Here is a 22,015-nt window from a genome sequence, read left to right on the forward strand (position 1 = left end):
TTTGTTTTTATTTCATATTTCCAGCATCCGCTGAGGCGAGATATGAGCAAAAATGACTCTTGTATGAATCTACCGGGTCTCAGCCAGACGCTTGCTTCAATCCTAAATTTTAATCTATTTTCCGAAAAGTCACGAGCAACTTTCTCAGCGTCTGCCCCTGTATAATTAATTAACACATCGGCAATTTTCGAAGTGTACATACATCTTCAGCACAAGGTGAGCATAAAGTCTTCCTTGTTTGCATAATATTTGTAACAGGCAAGTGAGTTCCGGTTAAAAGGACTGACGAGTGTCCAATAGGAGCAGCCCGGGGTATGGTGCGCCGATGCTATTGGGTAAAATTGACAAAGCCCCGCCCGCGCGGCAATTTCCACTTTGTTACATTGCAGCCAGAGGACGAGAAGGTTTCAGTGCATCTACCGCGAATCAGTCATTTAGTGCAGTGCAGTCAGCTGGACAGCAAGAACGAGGGCTAGGGGAAAGGGGGGGAAAAAAGAGCACCAGATTGCAAAAATCAGTTAGTGAACATTTACGATAAAAAAACTTCAACCCTCTTTTATCCTGTGCTGTCCATATAGAAGCTATCACTTTATTTAGCAGGAAAACCGAGCACGGATCCAGGCGCTTTTTGATAGTTCCAAGATTTATTTTCCCCAAAAAAAATTTTGGGGTCAATTTAGCTCGGTTTCATCTATATATATTTTCGTTAATGGCTCCTGCTGTAAACCTAAGGCAAGTTCTGGTGGAAATTCCAAACCCGCAGCCAAAGATTGCTGGTGAGTAAAAAACCCATTTTTAAATAGACGCGGAAAAAATAAGGCGCTCAACTGAGACGAGGCGATGGGGGAGGGAAGGGGAGTACTGTCGTTTGCCAGTTTTTAAAAATGTTGAAAGTCACTACAATGGTAATATTCACAGAGTATTGCATCTGTGAAGTTAAACTATCGATCTGTGTCGTTCTTGTAAGAAAAAGATGAGTTATACGCTTTTAAAGAGAGAGTTGTTCTGCTGTGATATTGGCGGGCAGATGAGAAAGCGGTTTCACCATCCTGCATATTCTTACAAAATGTGTCTCTCTTTAAGCTTTAAAAATAGAAAATATTGTAGATGTAATCCAAGTAAACGCATCTAATCTATAACGTTGATTTATTAATTAAAATAATTTGAGGGTGTTGTTCACTATTGGAGGAAATAGAAGTTCCAGTAGGCGCCAAACGTGAGCCAGCAATTAAAAGGGTGTCACTCTTTAAATATCATCTTGACTTCAAAAAATAACTTTATTACTCTGTGACAACTATTTAAATGTATACTGTATTGATTGTTTATATTGACCAATATAATGTATTTTGTAGTATAAGGTCACCTGAATGCATAGCTAATAATGACTAGATATGATCTGATCGAGAAATTTTGGATACAGAAACGTGAAGTACGGAGAGATTTATTCCTTTAACCTTTTGTGTGAATTTTATGTGATTAAGTTTTTTTAAATAAACCTTTTAAAGCTAACCTTTTAGACAAATCGTGAGACCCCTGTTGGCCAGTCCCCTCACTCTACCTGATTAAATAAACGATTAAAGTCACATTTACAATGGGTTTTAAACTTCAGCAAGCAATATTCCGATTGACGGCCTACAAGGAAATTGTACATTGGACATCCCAGCTGATCATCAATGGGCAACACGCACAAAAATTTACCACACAGGAGGAGGCCCATCATGCCTCTGCTTCCTTTCTGAAAGATTATTACTTAATTTCCTTCTCCTGTCCTTCCTGTACTATTTTAATTTTTCTTTTATAGATTATTGTGGATTTTGTTCCACCTCCCCCTTTTGGTAGGGCATTAAACGTCCTAAAAACTAAAAATATTCTAACTTCTCCCTGTGGTTTTTTTTTGTGATTATCTTAAACTTGTGCCCTCTAGGGGGGGGAAAATGGTTTGCCACTTGTGCAAAAGTTACTTAAAACGCAACTATTGCTTATGATGAAGTGCACAGTGCAAGCGCTTATGTAGCATATGCCATAGTGAGTAATATTTACTTTAAAAAAAAAAAAAAATCTCCAGTAACACTTTTTTAATCCACCCAGGACCAAACATTTGCTGCAGTACAGGACTGCTAGGAAGCTTGGTTGGCTGCCTTTGGCATATGCTTTTGTCTTTGAAATAATGGAAGCAAAATAACTTGCAGGTGCTGTTATATGTATAAGCAGCAATTCTGTTAAACAATATTTAAAATCTTTTTTCCCTTCAGTCCATCTGCGCAGGTCCTATGAAGACATTCTGAATTCTACAAGAACACAGTCACGGTTAACACTTAATGTCAATATTCCAACATCTTTTCTGAGAACAGACAACATCCCATCAGATGATCGTTTGGTTCACAATCTGAATGTAACGCCAGGTTTGTTTGTGTATGTGTGTATGTATTTTCCCCATGGTATTTAATCATTAATAAAGGTATCAGCCATTTTCATCCCATTTTTCTGAGAAATTTAAATAAAAGGGACTGGGCTATTCCAATACCTCTTAGTTTGTTACCAGGAGTACGATAGCAGTCTGGTGGAGACTTGCAGTTGATCCTTTCTCCACTCGCACTATCTGGCTGAGATAGGGAGTTCAACAGAGCTGAAAGTTAACCTATATTGGTATACTCAGCCGCACTTGTGTAGGTCAAATGCGCAATGCCATTGTACGGCCCAAAAGTAGCCAGATCACAATTAGAACACACAGCATGGCGTGAAAAGGCTTTTGGGACTCTACCAAATTTTCTGATGGAATGGGTCTGAAAAAGAATCCTTGCCTCCAAAGGTAGTCAACCAAAAGTCTAGAATATCTGGCTTCTCTTACAACCTACATTATGTAACCCTCACCGCTTGTTTCTACAGGTGACGTTTCTATGGTCCCAATGCTACAGGAACCTTTGAGTACTTGAGCATACTACCACCCCCCCCCCCCCCCCCCACACAAAACTTCAGTTGGTGCTATTTAGATCAAAATTTCACTGTCTAGCTTTCTACATAATTTTCTAGCAAATTGGGGAGTTCTTCATGGAACTATAGAAATGCATATCATTTGAAGGTTGGTGGCTTAAAATTTATGGACTTTTATGTTGGCATTAAAATATATAGTTTGGTAGCTTGGTGCTACTGGAGGATGCACTACATTTTGGCAGGGGAAAAAGAAATGTAATACAACAAATGCCCTTCAAGAAGATGTACTTGCCTTTTTCCTTTTGTAGACTGTTTCCAAAAGAGCAAACTGAATCATTTGTGTTCTTGGGATGTCCTGAAGCGCTTTAGTTAATGATGTACTTTTGAAATGTAGTCACTGTTATGTAGACAAACACAACCAATTTGTGCACAGCAGGGTCTCGCAAATAACAATGAGATAAATGACCCGAAAATCTGTCTTTAATATTGGTTGAGGGATAAATGCTGCCAAGAACACCATGAGAACTCAGCTGCTCGTAGACTAATTCCACAGGATTGTTTACGTCCCCCTAAGAGGGCAGGTGACGTCGCACCCGAAAGATGGCCCTTCCAGCAGTGCCGCACTCCCTCACTTCTGCACTGAAGTGTCAGTCTAGATCATGTACTCAAGTCTCTGGAGTTGGGCTTGAACCCATGACCTTCTGACTTGGAGGCAAGAGTGCTATCATTGAGCTGTAGTCTGGAATGATCTTCATGGCCATATTTGTTGCAAGAGGTGGCATTTCAAGCTGACCATGTAAGATAATGCCATTTTTCTGATTTGCTGTTCTTGAATTGCTTAGTCCAGGCCCCCGCTGGAGGAACTGCTACAACTGGAGTAGGTAGATTGAAGTGATGGGCAGCGCTGTGATTATTTGGTTAAGAAGCAAGAGCTCTGAAATCTTGCACTGCCAGACCACCCTTGCTTATACTTGACTGTCAGTAGCCACTAGCTGTTATCTACCTTGTCCTTTTGCTGTAAGTACATTTTAGTTTTCCTTTCAACAGATAATATTTCTGAAGTCTCACCGTTTCCCAGAAGAAAGTTTGGAGAAGGAAGAAGATTGTGCTTCAGTTCACCAGCAGCTTCCAACTATCGTACAAAAACATTGCAAAATGGCAACAAGAAAGGTGTGTGATATGCAATATAATACAAACCCGAGTCCTTCTACACAGTTTGTTTTGAATCCAAATCCAGATAATTTAGTGATGGAGATCAGAATCCCACAGTGGAGTTGTGAGAATGTCCATGTCCACAGTGGGTGTTTGATGGCAGATGTTGTATAGTTGTCTTCATTTTCAATCTATGATTGACTGTTGGGTGTGAACTGTGTCACCGAAGTCTGTTTCTTGCTTTCAAGGCGAGGCATCACATCTATGTAGTGCTGCTGATTCCTCTGGCATGCAGCAAGATGTGGACAACATTCAGGCTTGGGCTGATAAGTGGCAAGTAACATTTGTGCCATACAAGTGCCAGGCAATGACTATCTCCAACAAGAGAGATTCTAACCAACTCCTCTTGACATTCAATGGCATTATCATCATCGAATTCCCCATCAGCAACATTCTGGAGGTCACCATTGACCAGAAACTTAACTGACCCAGCAAGATAAACACCGTGGCTACAAGAGCAGGCCAGAGGCTGGGTATTCTGTGACGAGTGTCTCACCTCCTGACTTCCCCAAAGCCTTTCCACCATTTACAAGGCACAAGTAAGGAGTGTGATGGAATACTCTACACTTGCCTGGATGAGTGCAGCTCTAACAACACTCAAGAAGCTCCACACCATCCAGGACAAAGCAGCTCCCTTGATTGGCACCCCATCCACCACCTTAAACATTCACTCCCTCCACCACTGGTGTGTACCATCTACAACAGGGGTTCTCAACCTTTCTGCTTCTGAGGCCCCCACCCGTGTTATAAAAATTCCTGTAACATACGTAACACAAGTATCTTTTCTGTATGAAAATTAGTTATTTGTTATTAATAGCTCTAGTACACCTTGTGTAAAGAAGAATTTATGTCCTAAATTTACAGAAACAAAATACTGTGGATGCTGCAAATCTGAAATAAAAACCGAAAATGCTGGAGACACTCAGCAGGTCAGGCAACTTCTGTGGAGCGAGAAACAGTTAACTTTCAGGTCTGACAAAAGGTCACTGACCTGAAATGTTAACTCTGTTTCTCTCTCCACAGATGCTGCCTGACCTGCTGAGTGTCTCCAGCATTTTCTGTTTTTATTTTGGGCAGCAAATGGGCACATAATGCAATCAACCAGTTGCTTAACGCAGAATGAACCAGGAGCAACAAGTGCAGTGCTCACTACAGGATCGTTTCTGTGCACACTCAGTGGACTGGAGTAAAATTCCTGCTCCATGTCCCCCATTTCCGAAACGGCATTTCCCTCTTATTTCGATACCAAGCTCCAACGTGGCAGAGAAAGCCAACGTCTTGAATTAACAGCACCAGTAATGGTGGAGGCGGATGGCACATGAGAGAAATGGAGAAATAAACAGGGTCCTGAGCGACTTTACCCACCCAACCTCATTGCCATAAATCCTTTCGTGACAAAGGCAGCCTCTTTCCTCCTCCCCGTCCCTTTCGCAAAGAGCCGGCTGTATCTCAAAGGAAACTAGCACCCAGACTAGGCCTATCTGTCTGTTGGAGAAGCACGTGGCCATGAATATAAGGTACATCAGACTCAGAACAAGGAAAATCGTGATAACGCCTTCAGCTATTTTATTAACTCAGACTGAAGACATTGCAGGCGAGAGTCACACCGGATCCTCCTTTATTACGGTCTTGCCGCAGACCCAGAGACTGAAAAGTCTCTCTCTCTTTACACACCCCTTTCCACCCCCACCCCAAGGCCATATGGCGCGTGCACTCTCTCCATTGACAGCACCCCCTCCCTGTCTTGAACACCAGTATAATTGGGGGGGGGAAAGGGGGTCTTTTTTTTCTTCTTTCAAACGCGTGAGCGGCTTCTAACCACCACCAACGAATGAAAAGGGTTGAAAGTGAGGCTCACGCTACCTCAGCCCATGTAATGCCGGACTAACTCGTGGATTTTCCTGCCCCCGACTCTGGTTTTAATCCCTCGGAAGAGAAGTTGTAATTTCCACTAATTTATTTAATAGTTGAAAGCGGCGAGTGGTTTATGAATGTGGAATTGATTAGGGCTGGATCAAAAAAAACTTGCCAAGATAAATACTGCTGTAAAAGTCTGAAACGCAAAGGGACTTGTCTAACCATACAAGTGGTGTTCAACAATAAGAACCTGAATTGACTGCGCATACATAGTCTTTGTATCGCTGAGACTATTCCACGCCTCAATATACAGGGGAGACTACTGATGCTTATGCCATAAACATCAGCAGTCTTCCTTGTATATTGATGGGATAAACCAACTGGTGGACCCCCCGTTGAGAACTCTTGATCTACAAGATGCACTGTAGCAACTTGCCATGGCTTCTTCGACAGCACCTCCCAAACCCGCGACCTCTACCACCTAGAAGGACACTGGCAGCAAGCGCATGGGAACACCACCACCTCCAAGTTGCACACCATCTTGACTTGGAAGTCTATCGCCATTCCTTCATTGTCAGAGGGTCAAAATCCTGGAACTCCCTCCCTTCCCCCCCCCCCCCTCACAGCACTGGGCGTACCTTCGAAATGGGCAATAAATGCTGGCCTTGCCAGCAACGCCCACACCCTGTGAATATATTTTTAAAATGCCAGCTGTAGGCAGAGCAAATGCATGCAACTGAGAAGCATTACAATAGAATTCCTAGGAAAATAGCTTTGTAATGTTGCAAAATGACTACCTCTACCATGAAAAGCAAAACATTTCCATGGAAGAACAGACAAAATTTAGCTTTTTTTCCCTTCCTCCTCAGAGTTGCCTTTCAAAAAACAGCGATTGAATTTTAAGCCAGGTGTAAATTTAGAATTCAAACTGAATGACCTCGCATCATCCCAGCTTGTGCGCACTCTTTTATTGCACAGATATCCGGCACTTAATGATGAGGTATGTACTTGCATTACAACATTAATTTAATACTTCGTAAACTTAATTTCTTGTACTTTCTGGACTAGAGTCTGACCTGTGCTTCCCTCTGGTAACTATGCCGTGACCAAATATTTTAAGTTACACCATGAATAAGGGTGTGTTTGATTCAGAAGTGTGTCAAAACATTATTTTTTTTCCTAAAACAGGACTTGAAATTGGTTCTTCCATCACTGAACTTGAACTTTGCTCAAGAACAGCTGGAGTTGAATAAAATCAATGTGTATCGATCCATACCCCGATGGCGTTTGGGTTCCAATAGAGATGCATACTGCTACCGAAAAGCACATGTCCATCTTCAGGCTTTCAAGGTTTGTATTCTGCAACAAAATTGTTTATTAAGCACAATGAAAGTGGAAGGCTGTCAAAAGGTTTTGTTTTCCCTCCAATTTTCTACCTTTTTCTTAAGGTACTAATTTATGCTTTGATCTAATTTCATGGCTGCCATTAGCCTGTACCTCGCTCACTAGAGTAGCCATTTGTATGGTCAGTGAGTGCGACAGATTATTTGACCGTTCGTAACGCTTAATCCTACTCTCATGACATGCACATTCCAGCCAAGGTCTGTGAATAATGATCAGGAATGTAAAATATTGATTGTATTAATAAAAAAAAATCCTTAGGCCAAATGTAATGTTCCATCAGTGCTAAGATCATCAAACTCAGCACATTATAGATTTAATAATGGGCTCCATGCTATTGCATGATGCATTTACCTACTAGGAAGGGATGCATTTAGATTCTTGAACATTTTTCTCTTCAGTGGGTACTGATTATATAAGTTTGGGTATGGTTTGAAGGAAGTGCTGGATCCCAATAAGGGTGCTGAATTGTCAATAATACTAAACCTAGGGTTTACAGGATAGGTAAGAGATTTCAAAGCCATTTAGTCCATAATAGCTCTCCCTAAAATAAATCACAACACCCGACTCTCTTTGCAGGGTTTTCAGGGTTTTTGCTTCCATAACCTTGCCTGGAATTTTGTTCCATGTGTTAACTTTGAGGAGCTTGCTTTTTACTGGTTTGCATCTGTGTCCCCCTTGTCTGGTCAAAGTTTAGTCTGAAGTGGTGTTCTGGATTTTTTTACCTAATGCCACTCTCTCTTTGAAGGCTGAAAAGCCCAAATTTCTCCAGTCTTTTCTTAAATGAATCCTCTGCTAGGGATCACTTTTGGTTCAGCTTGAATGGCTTGGTGACCAGAAGTGTCACAGCACTCTAGATGTCTGACTTCTCCCAGCTTGTACTGTTTTTGGTTATATAATTCAGCATTCTATTTACTTTGTTGCTCTGCAGTGACTTGTCAGTTGAGTGCTGTCTACTAAAAGCCTGCAATCTTTCACCTGCACCCTTTGGTTTTTTTCATTGATTGAATCATACGATTACCTTTTTTCACCTTGTATGCACAGTAGTTGTTCAATTTTAGCTGCACTTTTTTGCCTGCTTAAATATTTTGTTTAACTCTTTCTTGTAGTTCTTTACTTTCCTCCTGCAGATTCAACAGCACCATTTGAGCTTCGTTTTATCTGTGAATCTGACTGACTTGCTGCAGAATTTGAAGCCTTTAATATAAATTTAGAAACCCCACGGGTCCCAAGTAACACTGATCTTGGGGACACCTCGCTCCTCACACTGACATAACACTTAAGCAACTACCTACAACCTACCAGGTTGATTCAACATCAACTGTGTTTGTAAATTCAATATCTTGTGCTAATACAGGTCAACTATCCCTTATCCGCAATTCGAAAAGCTCTGAAAACCGAAAGTTTTTTCGTGGAGCGTCTCTCGGTATTTCCAGTGTAAAAGCTTGAGCAGCTTGCACGGGAGTTTGCAGATTTACTGCGTGGCTGTGTGCAACTTTGAGGAAACATTGCTGTTAACTATTTCTTTATAGTAATCTGGTTACCTAGCCAGGTTTGCATCCATCACTAGTGGTGTAGTTGCAGGGTAAACCCGACAGCTGCCTCTTGTCCATTTATAAGCATTATTATCCATTCTGGAATCCAAAAAATTCCGAATTCCGAAACACAGCTGGCCCCAAGGGTTTCAGATAAGGGATAGTGCACCTGTACTTCCAAGAGCCATACCAACCTTTTTGCCCTTTGCTAATATTGTCAAAAGCACTTGCTGGTTACAATTTAAAAAATGAAGCAAAAAAAGTTCCTACTTTTTTATTGATATTGATGATCTGCACACAAAGTTTAAACATTCCAAATATGAATGTTGGATGTGTTTGCAGCTGTTGTCTGCTGAGTTCTTGACCAAGGCAACTGAAGTTAATGAAGGTGAAAGAGGAGAAATTGGGAACCATTTTTCTCTGTTTGAATTGCATCTCCTACCTGTTGAGCCCAGAGCACCCTGTCCTTAATGGAAAGATGCTGTCAAACTCTACTTGTGGGTCATGTGAAAATTCTGTGGATCAATGCAGAAGTGACTTTTTTAGAAATTTTGTTACGGATGCATATTTTATTTTGTTGCTTTGCAGAAAATTTGCCTGGAACAAGGGAAACTATTATTGCAAGCAGAGTGCTGGGAAACCGCATTAGACTATGTATTAATTGCCTGGAGATACACAAGTGGCCTTCCTCAGTGGGATAATAGCTTCCATAATGAATGCACGCAGCAATGTTTTACTGTTTTAGCTGTTCAGTGCATGACTGGCTTGCAGAGAAGCTGCTTGGAATTGGAGAAGTATAAACAACTTAAGAAAAGGTACATGTCTATATTCCTTCTAATAAAACCTAATATAGGTTTTTGTAAAGGGGAATTGAGTCTGGGGAGTTTTTCTATTCAAAATCCTCTACTGTAAATTTAAAAATCATAGTTATAAAAATGTTTAATCATAGAAATTTATGGCACAGAAGGAGGCCATTTGGCCCATGTCTGTGCCCGCCGAAAGAGCTATCCAGCCTAATCACACTTTCCAGCTCTTGGCCTGTAGCCTTGTAGGTTGCAGCACTTCAAGTGCATATCCAAGTACTTTTTAAATGTGATGAGGGTTTCTGCCTCTACCACCCTTTTCAGGCAGTGAGTTCCAGACCCCCACCACCCTCTGCGTGGGGGGGAAAAAAAAAATTCTCCACTCCCCTCTAATTCGTCTACCAATTACTTTAAATCTCTGTCCCTTGGTTATTGACCTCTCTGCTAAGGGAAATAGGTCCTCCTTATCCACTCTATCTAGGCCCCTCATAATTTTATACAACTCAATCAAGTCTCCCCTCAGCCTCTTTTCAAAAGAAAACAACCCCAGCCTACTCAATCTTTCCTCATAGCTAAAATTCTCCAGTCCTGACAACATCCTCGTAAATCTCCTCCTGTACCCTCTAGTGCTATCACATCTTTCCTGTAATGTCACCAGAACTGTGCACAGTACTCTAGCTGTGGTCTAACTAGTGTTTTATACAGTTCAAGCATAACCTCCCTGCTCTTGCCTTTATTGGCCGAGGCATAGAATACAAGTATCCTGTATGCCTTCTTAACCACCTTATCTAACTGTCCTGCTACCTTCAGGGATCTGTGGACATGCACTTCAAGGTCCCTCTGTTCCTCTACACTTCTCAATATCCTACCATTTATAGTGTATTTCCTTGCCTTGTTGGCCCTCCCCAAATGCATTACACCTCGCACTTCTCCGCATTGAATTTCATTTGCCACTTTTCTGCCCACCTGACCAGCCCATTGATATCTTCCTGCAGTCTACAATTTTTGTCCTGACTATCAACCACATGGCCAATTTTTGTATCATCTGCAAACTTCTTAATCCTGCTCCCTACATTGAAGTCTAAATCATTGAGATATACCACAAAAAGCAAGGGACCTAGTATGGAGTCCTGCGGAACCCCACTGGAAACAGCCTTCCAGGCACAAAACATCTGTCGAGTATTACCCTCTGCTTCCTGCCACTGAGCCAATTTTGGATCCAACTTGCCACTTTCCCCTGGATCCCATGGGCACTTACTTTTCTGACCAGTCTGCCATGTTGGGTCTTGTCAAAAGCCTTGCTAAAATCCATGTAGATGCCATCAAATGTGCTATCCGCATCAACCCTCATTGTTACCACCTCAAAAATTCAATCAAGTTAGTCAGACGTGACCTTCCCTTAACAAACCCATGCTGACTGTCCTTGATTAATCCGTGCCTTTCTAAATGATGATTAATACTGTCTCTCAGAATTTTTTCCCAATATTTGCCCACCACTGAGGTTAGGCTGACTGGCCTGTAATTACTCTGTTTAAACAATGAGTGGTGTTCTGACTGGTAGTGATTTCCCTGGGGTTGGTGACTAGTAATGTCATTAAGCAACTTGGTAGTGGAAATGCCTTGCATGACTAAATTCAAATTGAAGATTGACCTTTTTTTATAATTTGTTTTTAAAGTCCTATCTTGTAATTTTTCTGTCTCATTTGCTCTTTATATCTTCCCCCCCCCCCCCCCCCCCCCCCCTTGCCAGGATATGGGTATTGAGATCCCTCGGGTACTTTGCCCAAGTGTGAAATTTGACAGTAGGCTATTTTGAGGTGAGAGTCATCCAGCCCAATCCTAGCCATTCCCGAATATTCACACTTCTATTGGGTGTTGCTGAATAGTAATCAGGAACCCTGGACAACATTTTGTTTTCTTCATGCCACCGCCCCCACCCCCCCCCCCCCAGCCTCCACCTCCAAACTCAAGGATGACTAAAGAACTTGCTGAGCTATTGGGGGATTTTTTTCCCCCAATATAACGAGGAGACTGATTTTTAAATAAAATTGCCTTCCACCCCCTTGCCTTCTCCAATAAACCTATGTTGTCTATCTCGTCCTGTAACACATAAGCAAAGGGAACCTTCATATCGAGTTCAGACTGGTGCTTTTTTCTCTCTGATGAATTTATTGAAGAATAAAACCGTTTCCCTGAATGCTCAGTTGAAGGTATTGGGCAGCGTTGAAATGAGCTGTATAGACCAGGAAGCTGCCAATTTCAACATTTGGTCTGAGTTGAATAGGCCACTGTAAATTTGACAGTTCTAACTAAATATTGGGAAGACCAAAGCCACAGTCTTCAGTCCCTGCCACAAACTCTGTTCCCTAGTCACTGACTCCATTGCTCTCCCTGGCATCTGTTTGCAACCTTGGTGTCATATTTGGCCCCGAAATGAGCTTCCGACCACAACATATCCACACCATCACTAAGACTGCCTATTTCTGCCTCCGGAACATCGCCCGACTCCGCCCCTGCCTTAGCTCATCTGCTGCTGAAGCCCTCATGCATGCCTGTGCTACCTCTAGACTTGACTCTTTCAATGCACTCCTGGCTGACCTCCCATGTTCTACCCTCTGTAAACTTGAGGTCATCCAAAACTCTGCTGCCCATGTCCTAGCTCACACCAAGTCCCGTTCACACATCACCCTTATGCTCGCTGACCTACTTTGGCTCCCGGTCTGGCAACGCCTCGATTTTAAAATTCTCATCCTTGTTTTTAAATCCCTCCATGGCCTCGCCCCTCCCTATCTCTCTAACCTCCAGCCCTACAACCCGCCGAGATATCTGCGCGTCTTTAATTCTGGCCTCTTGAGCATCCCTTATTTTAATCACTCAACCATTGGTGGCTATGCCTTCAGCTGCCAAGGCCCTAAGCTCTGAAATTCCCCCCCTAAAACACTCTGCCTCTCTGCCTATCTTTCCTTCTTTAAGACGTTCCTTAAAACCTACCTCTTTGATGAAACTTTTGGTTATCCTCCCTAATATCTCCTTGTGTGGCTCGGTGTCAAATTTTGTTTATAACGTTCCTGTGAAGTGCCATGGGACGTTTTACTATGTTAAAGGTGCAGTAGTAGTGGTAGATGATCAATCAATGGCCCTGATGAATAAATTGTGCATTCAATTGGATAACACCCCTGTTGTGTCTTCCTGATGCCATGGGAGATCCACTCATATATTTCTAAAAATAACATGGTTACTGCACTTTTGGTACATGTCGTCTGACTTTACTACAGTGCTGTGTTAACATTATGCTTGAAACAGACGTCCACTAATATGCAAGCACCCTTTCAATCTTTCCCACAGTTCTTGTTCATAACAAAATGTATTAGTAAACATTTTGACTGACTATTTTGGTGAGGCAAACCTGATGTTGGTAATGTTGTAGGCTTGATCTGTGCACTTAAGTTGAATAATTCAAAAAAGTGTGGAAGTAGAGTTGTTTTGTAATTTATTTCTTTAATATAATAACAAAACCAGACTTTAAGCCATGAAATAACTGATTGATTGATTGTTTTTTTTACAGACTTAGAACTGCATATACACAGAGCAAATTAATCAAACCCTGCCTTGAAGAGTTGGACAGGCTTATGGGGGTACTGGAATGTAGCCCCTCAGAACAAAATCTGTCTTGTTCTTAATTATTTAAAATACTTGAGATTGCATCTTGAATGAGGATAGTAGTCGTCATGCAGGTGTCCACAGTAAGAAAATCCTAGTGCCTTAATGGAAAATGACAGCTGGATTTCCCTCCGACTGTTGCACGAAAGCTACAAGCTGATCTTCTTTTGAACAGACAGGGTATTCTTACTTTGGATTGGTTTCAGTCTTGGACAAGATACGGAAAGTTGGAAAAGAAATTGAGATTAAAAGGAGGAGACTAGGAAATACATTGAGCACACTCCAGTATATTTGGTTGGTGGAGAAAATTGGTAGTTATATTTTTTTAATTGCATTTTTGGGGAGCCTGTGTCCTGAAACTCAAACTAATTCACTTTTTTTAAGAAAACATTGGAATAGCTTGCCATTTTAACAACTTCGCCTTAAAAAATGTCTCTATGTCTGGCATGTGAGGCTGTCCACAAATGTGGACATTTAGATTAATTGATCTTCTGGCATTCTTGAAGATTTGTGCAAATTTGGTACTGTTCATTTTGGAAATTTCTAAAGGCATCTTAATGGAAATAGACCATTGCATGAAGTTCAGAGAAGAGTTTTTAAGGATAGAATTGTACATGGTTTTTGTAAATCTGCATTTTATTTAATTCCATTTGTATTAAAAATAAAAATTAAATGTTGTGGATAGGTCATAGTATGGAGGTAGAATTTGTAGTTATTGGTATAAGAGATGCAATTTAGTGCAATAGCAATATTAGAAATCTAATAATGGTAATTGCACTTTAACTTTGACCAAGTACTGTATTTTAATGTTGAGTTCCTGGTATAAAACAAGTTTGGGAGTGAATTGACCAGAATTGGGGATATTTTTCATGTATGTAAAAGAAAAAATATATATTAAAGTACTATTTCCTTGAATAATTATCTATGGATTTCATAAATGTATAGATTTGTCTTGTATTGTGAGTAGTGCAACTTGTTGATTCTTGATGGAATACTGAAATGACAATCTCAAGTGTACTGTGCTGTAAATGGGCAGAAAATGTCATTTCATGTTTTAGAAGATGTTTTTGTAAGCAAGTAATTTGATTATTGAGTTTTTTTCCAAATAAAATGAAATGAGTACAAATGTATGATCTTATAAAAATGCATGTAAAGTCGTAAAAGGTTTGTATACAAGCTACCAGTCTATTTTAAATGTAAACAGAGCTTTGGTGTTGAAATATTGCAAATGGCTTATTTTGCAGTGTCTACATGTGAAGGATTCTATGCTCTAGTGAAAATGGGATTGATTAGGCAATTATTTTTACAATGCATTTATAACCTGATTAAGGAAAAGTGTAACCAATAAATTAAACTGTTTATTCCATAGCGAGTAGCACAATATAGTGACCCATGCTATCTACAACCTTATTGTGGATGATTGCATTTACATCCTGGCTTTGACTGAAACTTGGCTCACAGATGGTGACGCCAAAGCTTTTCTGCCTGCCTATACTTACTCCACCCAAACTGCTGCAATTATGGTGTGACCCTTATCACCAAGTTGCATGTCAACAGGTCTGGGACCAATTTCCACGTGGGGGTGGGTTTAAACTAATTTGGCAGGGGGAGGGGTACCAGGATGAAGCATTAGAGAGGGGATGCAAGTTGTGCAGAAGATTGAGAAAAACAAAACATTAGAATAAAGAATAGTTCAGAAATAGGAGGGACCAGCTGGGGAAATACAGTATTGATCAATGCTACTGTTACAGCCCTAGAAAGGGATGACATACTTAAGGGTTCAAAGACAGAATCTATTTGGTTAGAATTAAGGAACAATAGAGAAGCTATTACACTGCTGGGTGTATATTATAGACCACCAAATAGTGGGCAGGAGATAGAGAAGCTAATTGCAGAAAGATGCAAGAACTTAGTGATAATGGGGGGGATGTCAATTATCCTAAACTAGACTGGAGAAAATAACAGTGTAAAAGGCAAAGAGGAGGAGGAATTCCTGAACTATGTACAAGACAACTTTCTTGATCAGTGGTTCTAGCCCAATGAGAAAGGAAGCAGTGCTGGATCTAGTTTTGGGGAATGAAGTGGAGCAGTAGTTGGGAAATGGTGATCATAGTAGTGTTGGGTTTAGAGTAGTTATGGAAAAGGACAAGGAAAAATCAAATGTGAAAATACTCAACTGGAGGAGTTGAAAAGGGATCTAGCCCAGGTGGATTAGAATCAAAGAGTGACTGACAGGTAAAACAGTAAATGAACAATGGGAGGCCTTCAAAGAGGAGCTAGTTTGAGCACCGAGTAGCCACATTCACATAAGAGGGAGAAAGGAAGGGCATCCAAAGCTCAAGCTCCATGGATGATTAAAGGTAGAGATTAAAATAAAGCAGAAAAGGGAGGTTTATGATAAATGTTAGGTTCATAATTCACTAGAGAACTAAGCTGAATATAAAAAGTAGAGAGAACTGAAAAAAGAAATGAGGGGCATAGAGTAAGATTAGATTAGTAGGTAACAAGGGAACCCAACAATCTTTTATAAACATGTCCACTAGGGATTAAAAAAGATCTTGTGGAAGTAGAGAGCACAGCTGAGGTACTAAATGAGTATTTTGCATCTGTCCTCAGGAAAGAAGAGGATGCTGCCAATGTCACTAAAGGAGGAGGTAGTGAACTTGGATTGGCTAAAAATAGATAAGAGGTACTAAAAATGTTGACATTGCTTGAAGTAGAAAAGCAACCTGGTCTGGATGGAAGTAAGGCTGGAAAGTGCAGCGGCTTTGGCCATAATCGCCCAATCCTTGGATATGGGAGTGATGGCAGAGGAATGGAATATTGCTAGTGTTACAACCCTGTTCAAAAAATGGAGAGGGGGGATTAAACCGGACAACTATAGGCCAGTCAGCCTAATGTTGATGGTGGGAAAACTTTGAGCCAATAATCTGGGACAAAATTAATTGATGCTTGGAAAAATATGGGTTGATAAATGAAAGCCAGCACAGATTTGTTAGTCATATCGTGCTTGACTAACTTGATTAAAATTCTTTGAAGTAATGGAGATGGTTGATGAAGGTAGCATGGTTAATGTATATATGGATTTCCAAATGGTTGATAAAGTACCTCATAATAGCCTTGTTAGTAAAATTGAAGCCCAATGGAATTAAAGGGGTTTTGACCCGAAACGTTGACTTTCTCTCGCCATGAATGTTGCCTGGCCTGCTGAGTTTTTCCAGCATTTTCTGTTATTTCGGATTTCCAGCATCCGCAGTATTTTGCTATCATATTAGTGTTTGGTTCACTACCACCCCTCTTCTAGGAATGCCCACCTTGAAGAAGTTCTGCTCTTCTCTTCGACGGGATCTCCGTTTGGCTCGTCAACCTTGTTCATCTTCATTGCTTTGTTTCCCTTCTCGTGTTTGATCCACACTTTTGGTTTGTGACTTTCCTTTTTTTTCCTCTCTCTCCCACATGGCAGCTGTCTTTCACTCTGCCAGCGCATTTCACACTTCATCTAGAGCCATTGTCTGTTTCTTTACCTATCCTATTACTATCTCGTCTCACCTTGAATATCTCTTAATGTCTCTTCTTTCATCCCCTCCCCCATTTCCCAGCCCCCAAACTGCCTTTTGTTTCTCAGTTCTGTAGAAGGGTTTTGACCCGAACTGTTGACTCTATTTTTCTCCACGGATGTTGCCTGGCCTGCTGAGTTTTTCCAGCATTTTCTGTTGTTATTTCAGAATTAAAGGGGCAGTGGCTGTGTGGATACGAAATTGATAAGGGGAAGCAGTGAATGTGGTGTATTTGGATTTTCAGAAGGCATTTGATAAGGTGCCACACAAGAGGTTATTTAGGGCTCATGGGATTGGGGGTAATATACTAGCATGGATTGAGGATTGGTTAACGGACAGAAAACAGAGAGTAGGAATAAATGGGTCATTTTCAGGTTGACAGGCTGTAACTAGTGGGGTACCGCAAGGATCAGTGCTTGGGCCTCAGCTATTCACAATCTATATCAATGATTTGGATGAAGGGACCAAATGTAATATATCCAAGTTTGCTGATGATACAAAGCTGGGTGGGAATGTAAGTTGTGAGGAGGATGCAAGGAGGCTTCAAGGGGATATAGACAAGCTAAGTGAGTAGGCAAGAACATGGCAAATGGAATATAATGTGGAGAAATGTGAAGTTATCCACTTTGGTAGGAAAAATAGAAAAGCAGAGTATTTTTTAAATGGTGAGAGATTGGGAAATGTTGGTGTTCAGAGGGACCTGGGTGTCCTTGTACACAAATCAGTGAAAGTTAACATGCAGGTACAGCAAGCCATTAGGAAAGCAAATGGTATGTTGGCCTTTATTACAAGAGGATTTGGGTATAAGAGTAAAGATGTCTTACTGCAATTATATAGGGCCCTGGTGAGACCACACCTGGAGTATTGTGTACAGTTTTGGTCTCCTTACCTAAGGAAGGATATACTTGCCATAGAGGGAGTGCAACGAAGGTTCACCAGACTGATTCCTGGGATGGGGGGATTGTTTTATGAGGAGAGATTGAGTAGACTAGGCCTATATTCTCTAGAGTTTAGAAGAATGAGAGGTGATCTCACTGAAACATACAAAATTCTTACAGGGCTTGACAGGGTAGATGCAGGGAGGATGTTTTCCCTGGTTGGGGAGCCTAGATCCAGGGGTCACAGTCTCAGAATAAGGGGTCGGCCATTAAGGACAGATGAGAAATTTCTTCACTCAGAGGGTGGTGAATCTTTGGAATTCTCTACCCCAGAGGGCTGTTGAGGCTCAGTCGTTGATTATATTCAAGACAGAGATCGATAGATTTTTGGATATTAAGGGAATCAAGGGATATGGGGATAGTGCAGGAAAGTGGAGTTGAGGTAGAAGATCAGCCATGATCTTATTGAATGGCGGAGCAGGCTCGAGGGGCCAAATGGCCTACTCCTGTTCCTATATCTTATGTTCTTATTGGCTAAAAGCCAGAAAGCAGAGAGTAGTGGTGAATGGTTGCTTTTCAGCCTGGAGGGAAGTGTGCCGTGGTGTTACCCAGGGGTCGGTGTTGGGACTACTGCTCTTTTTGATATATATTAATGATCTGGACTTGGGTATTCAGGGTATAATTTTAACATTTGCAGATGACACAAAACTTGGAAATGTAGGAAACAGTGAGGAGGATAGTAACATACTTCAGGAGGACACAGACAGATTGGTCAAATGGACAGACACATGGCAGATGAGATGTAACGCAGAGAAGTGTAAAGTGATTCATTTCGGTAGGAAGAATGAGGAGGCAATATAAATTAAATGGTACAATTTTGAAGGGGGTGCAGGAACGGAGAGACTGTGGAATGTACTTACACAAGTCTTTGAGGTGGCAAGGTGAGAAGGCTGTTAAATAGGCATACGGGATCCTTGGCTTTATAAATGGAGGCATAGAGTACAAAAACAAAGAAGTTATGCTAAACCTTTATAAAATACTGGTTGGGCCCAGCTGGAGTCCTGTGGCCAATTCTGGGCACCACAATTAAGGATGTCAAGGCCTTAGAGGGTGCAGAGGAGATTCAGTATAATGGTACCAGGGATGAAAGACTTAATTAACATGGAGACTACGGAAACTGGGGTTGTTCTCCTTAGAACAGAGAAGGTTAAGAGGAGATTTGATAGAGGTGTTCAAAATCATGAAGGGTTTTGATAAATAAAAAGAAACTTCCCAGTGGAACAAGGGTCAGTAACCAGAAACACAGATTTAAGGCAATTAGCAAAAGAGCCAGAGGCGACATGAGGGGAAAAGAATTACGCAGCGAGTTGTTATAACTTGGAACACACTGTCTCAAAGGGTGGTGGAAGCAGATTCAATAATAACTTTCAAAAGGGAATTGGATAAATACTTGAAGAGGAAAATTTGCAGGGGTATTGGGAAAGAGCAGGGGAGTGGGACTACTTGGACAGCTCTTTCAAAAAGCCAGCACAGGCATGATCGGTCGAATGGCCTCCTTTTGGGCTGTATCATTCTATGATTCTAATCCACAATCAAGATCAACCTGAAACTTCCATCTTCTAGTAGGAAGTACAATGGCACAGAGCAAGATGACCACCACCCCGCCCCTCCGAATATGTGTAGCATCTATGAATTAGGGTGCATGCTAAACATTTGGCTCCAGACAAAAAAAAGGAAACAACCCCATAAGAAAGTAATTTACGAGCCTGACTGCAATCTCAAGGTAATTTCCTTATTTTCTGAAGTGAAAGAAACAGGAGAATTTATAATGGGGAAACAAAGAAATGGCAGACAAATTAAATACATACTTTGGTTCTGTCTTCACAAAGGAGGACACAAATAACCTCCCCGCGATGTCGGGGAACAGGGTCTAATGAGAGGGAGGAACTGAAAGAAATCAGTATTTGTAGGGAAATGGTGTTAAGGAAATTGACGGGATTGAAGGCGGATAAATCCCCAGGGCCTGATAATCTACATCCTAGGGTACTTAAGGAAGTGGCCCTGGAAATAGTAGATGCATTGCTGATCATCTTCCAAAATTTGATAGACTCTGGAACAGGTCCCATGGATTGGAGGGTAGCTAATGTTACCCCACTATTCAAAAAAGGTGGTAGAGAAAACGGGGAATTATAGACCAGTAAGCCTGACATCGGTAGTGGGGAAAATGCTAGAGTCCATTATAAAAGATGAAATAACAGAGCACTTGGAAAACAATGACAGGATCGGACAAAGTCAACATGGATTTACAAAAGGTAAATCGTGCTTGACTAATCTACTGGAATTTTTTGAGGATGTAACTGGTAGAATAGCTAAGGGAGAACCAGTGGATGTGGTGTATTTGGACTTTCAGAAGGCTTTCGATAAGGTCCCGCATAAGAGATTAGCGTGTAAAGTTAAGACACATGGGATTGGGGGCAAGGTACTGACTTGAATAGAGAACTGGTTGGCAGACAGGAAGCAAAGAGTTGGAATAAATGGCTCTTTTTCCGAGTGGCAGGCAGTGACTAGTGGGGTACCGCAGGGCTCGGTCCTAGGACCCCAGCTATTCACAATATATATAAATGATCTAGACGAGGGAACTAGATGTAATATCTCCAAATTTGCAGACGACACAAAGCTGGGTGGGCGTGTGTGCTGTGAGGAGGATGCCGAGAAACTCCAGTATGGACAGGTTGGGTGATTGGGCAGAAGCATGGCAGATGCAGTATAATGTGGATAAATGCGAGGTTATCCACTTTGATGGCAAAAACAGGAAGGCAGATTATTATCTGAACAGCAATAGATTGGCAGAAGGGGACGTGCAACGAGACCTGGGTGTCCGGGTGTCCTTGTGCACCAGTCGCTGAAGGTAAGCATGCAGGTGCAGCAGGCGGTTAAGAAGGCAAATGGTATGTTGGCCTTCATAGCAAGAGGGTTCGAGTACAGGAACAAGGGTGTCTTGCTGCAGTTGTACAGGGCCTTGGTGAGACCACACCTTGAGTATTGTGTGCAGTTTTGGTCGCCTTATCTGAGGAAGGATGTTCTTGCCATGGAGGGAGTGCAGCGAAGATTCATCAGACTGATACCTGGGATGGCAGGAATGACGTATGAGGAGAGATTGAGTCGATCGGACTTATACTCGCTGGAGTTTAGAAGAATGAGAGGGGATCTTATTGAAACTTATAAAATTCTAACAGTACTGGACAGACTGGATGCAGGAAGGATGTTCCCGATGACCGGGGAGTCTAGAACCAGGGGTCACAGTCTAAGGATAAGGGGTAGCAATTTCGGACAGAGATGAGGAGGAATTTCTTCACCCAGAGAGTGGTGAACCTGTGGAATTCTCCACCACAAAAGGCAGTGGAGGCCAATTCATTAAATATATTCAAGAAGGAGTTGGATATATTTCTTAAGGCTAAAGGGATCAAGGGATATGGGGAGAAGGCAGGGACAGGGTACTGAATTTGGATGATCAGCCATGATCTCATTGAGTGGCGGAGCAGGCTCGAGGGGCCGAATGGCCTACTCCTGCTCCTATCTTCTATGTTTCTAAACCAAATAATTTGTATAATTTCTTCAATGTAGCAAAATGTTCCAATGTGCTGCACAGAGGCATAATTAAGTATAATTGACACAGGGCCAAAGATGGGGATATTAGGTGACCAAAAGCTTGGTCAAAGAGGTTAGTTTTAAAAGAAGACCCAACATTTATCATAAGCCTCCTTTTTCTGTTTCAGTTGAAACTGAACAATTCAACTTGTTCAAAAGCAAAATACTGCGGATGTTGGAAATCTAAAATAAAAAGAAAGACTTGCATTTATATAGCACCTTTCACAACCACCGGATGTCCCAAAGCACTTTACAGTCAATTAAATACTTTTGACGTGAAGTCGCTGTTATAATGTAGGAAACGCAGCAGCCAAATTGCACACAGCAAGCTTCCACAAACAACAATGTGATAATGACCAGATGATCTGTTTTTGTTATGTTGATTGAGGGATAAATATTGGCCAGGACACCGGGGATAACTCCCCTGTTCTTCTTCGAAATGGTGCCATGAGATCTTTTACGTCCGCTTGAGAGAGCAGGTGGAGCCTCGGTTTAACATCTCATCCGACAGTGCAGGACTCTCTCAGCACCGC

At 41.5% G+C, this 22,015-nt stretch overlaps 1 protein-coding gene across 1 annotated transcript; it reads left to right on the top strand.

Moving 5' to 3' along the window:
• The first annotated feature begins 394 nt into the window (after window positions 1-394).
• LOC147107728 (uncharacterized) lies at window positions 395-14,813 on the top strand. The gene is made up of 7 exons (XM_086007007.1): window positions 395-776; window positions 2,253-2,402; window positions 3,979-4,101; window positions 6,870-7,000; window positions 7,189-7,350; window positions 9,525-9,751; window positions 13,305-14,813. Exons 1-7 carry the CDS (start codon window positions 710-712, stop codon window positions 13,417-13,419), a joined length of 975 nt encoding a protein of 324 aa, XP_085863133.1. The 5' UTR covers window positions 395-709; the 3' UTR covers window positions 13,420-14,813.
• Window positions 14,814-22,015: the final 7,202 nt, after the last annotated feature.

The sequence above is a fragment of the Somniosus microcephalus genome, chromosome 14 (assembly GCF_052327205.1).
Source record: "Somniosus microcephalus isolate GS21.2 chromosome 14, FLI_Smic_1.0, whole genome shotgun sequence".
Lineage (NCBI taxonomy): Eukaryota > Metazoa > Chordata > Chondrichthyes > Squaliformes > Somniosidae > Somniosus > Somniosus microcephalus.

What these genes read in the sequence shown, in the direction of transcription:
- LOC147107728 (XM_086007007.1), top strand. Translation starts at nt 710, where the DNA reads ATGGCTCCTGCTGTAAACCTAAGGCAAGTTCTGGTGGAAATTCCAAAC. An exon ending in TCCATCTTCAGGCTTTCAAG is followed by an intron (nt 7,351 to 9,524) that starts GTTTGTATTCTG and finishes GTTGCTTTGCAG; the next exon opens with AAAATTTGCCTGGAACAAGG. An exon ending in TATAAACAACTTAAGAAAAG is followed by an intron (nt 9,752 to 13,304) that starts GTACATGTCTAT and finishes TTTTTTTTACAG; the next exon opens with ACTTAGAACTGCATATACAC.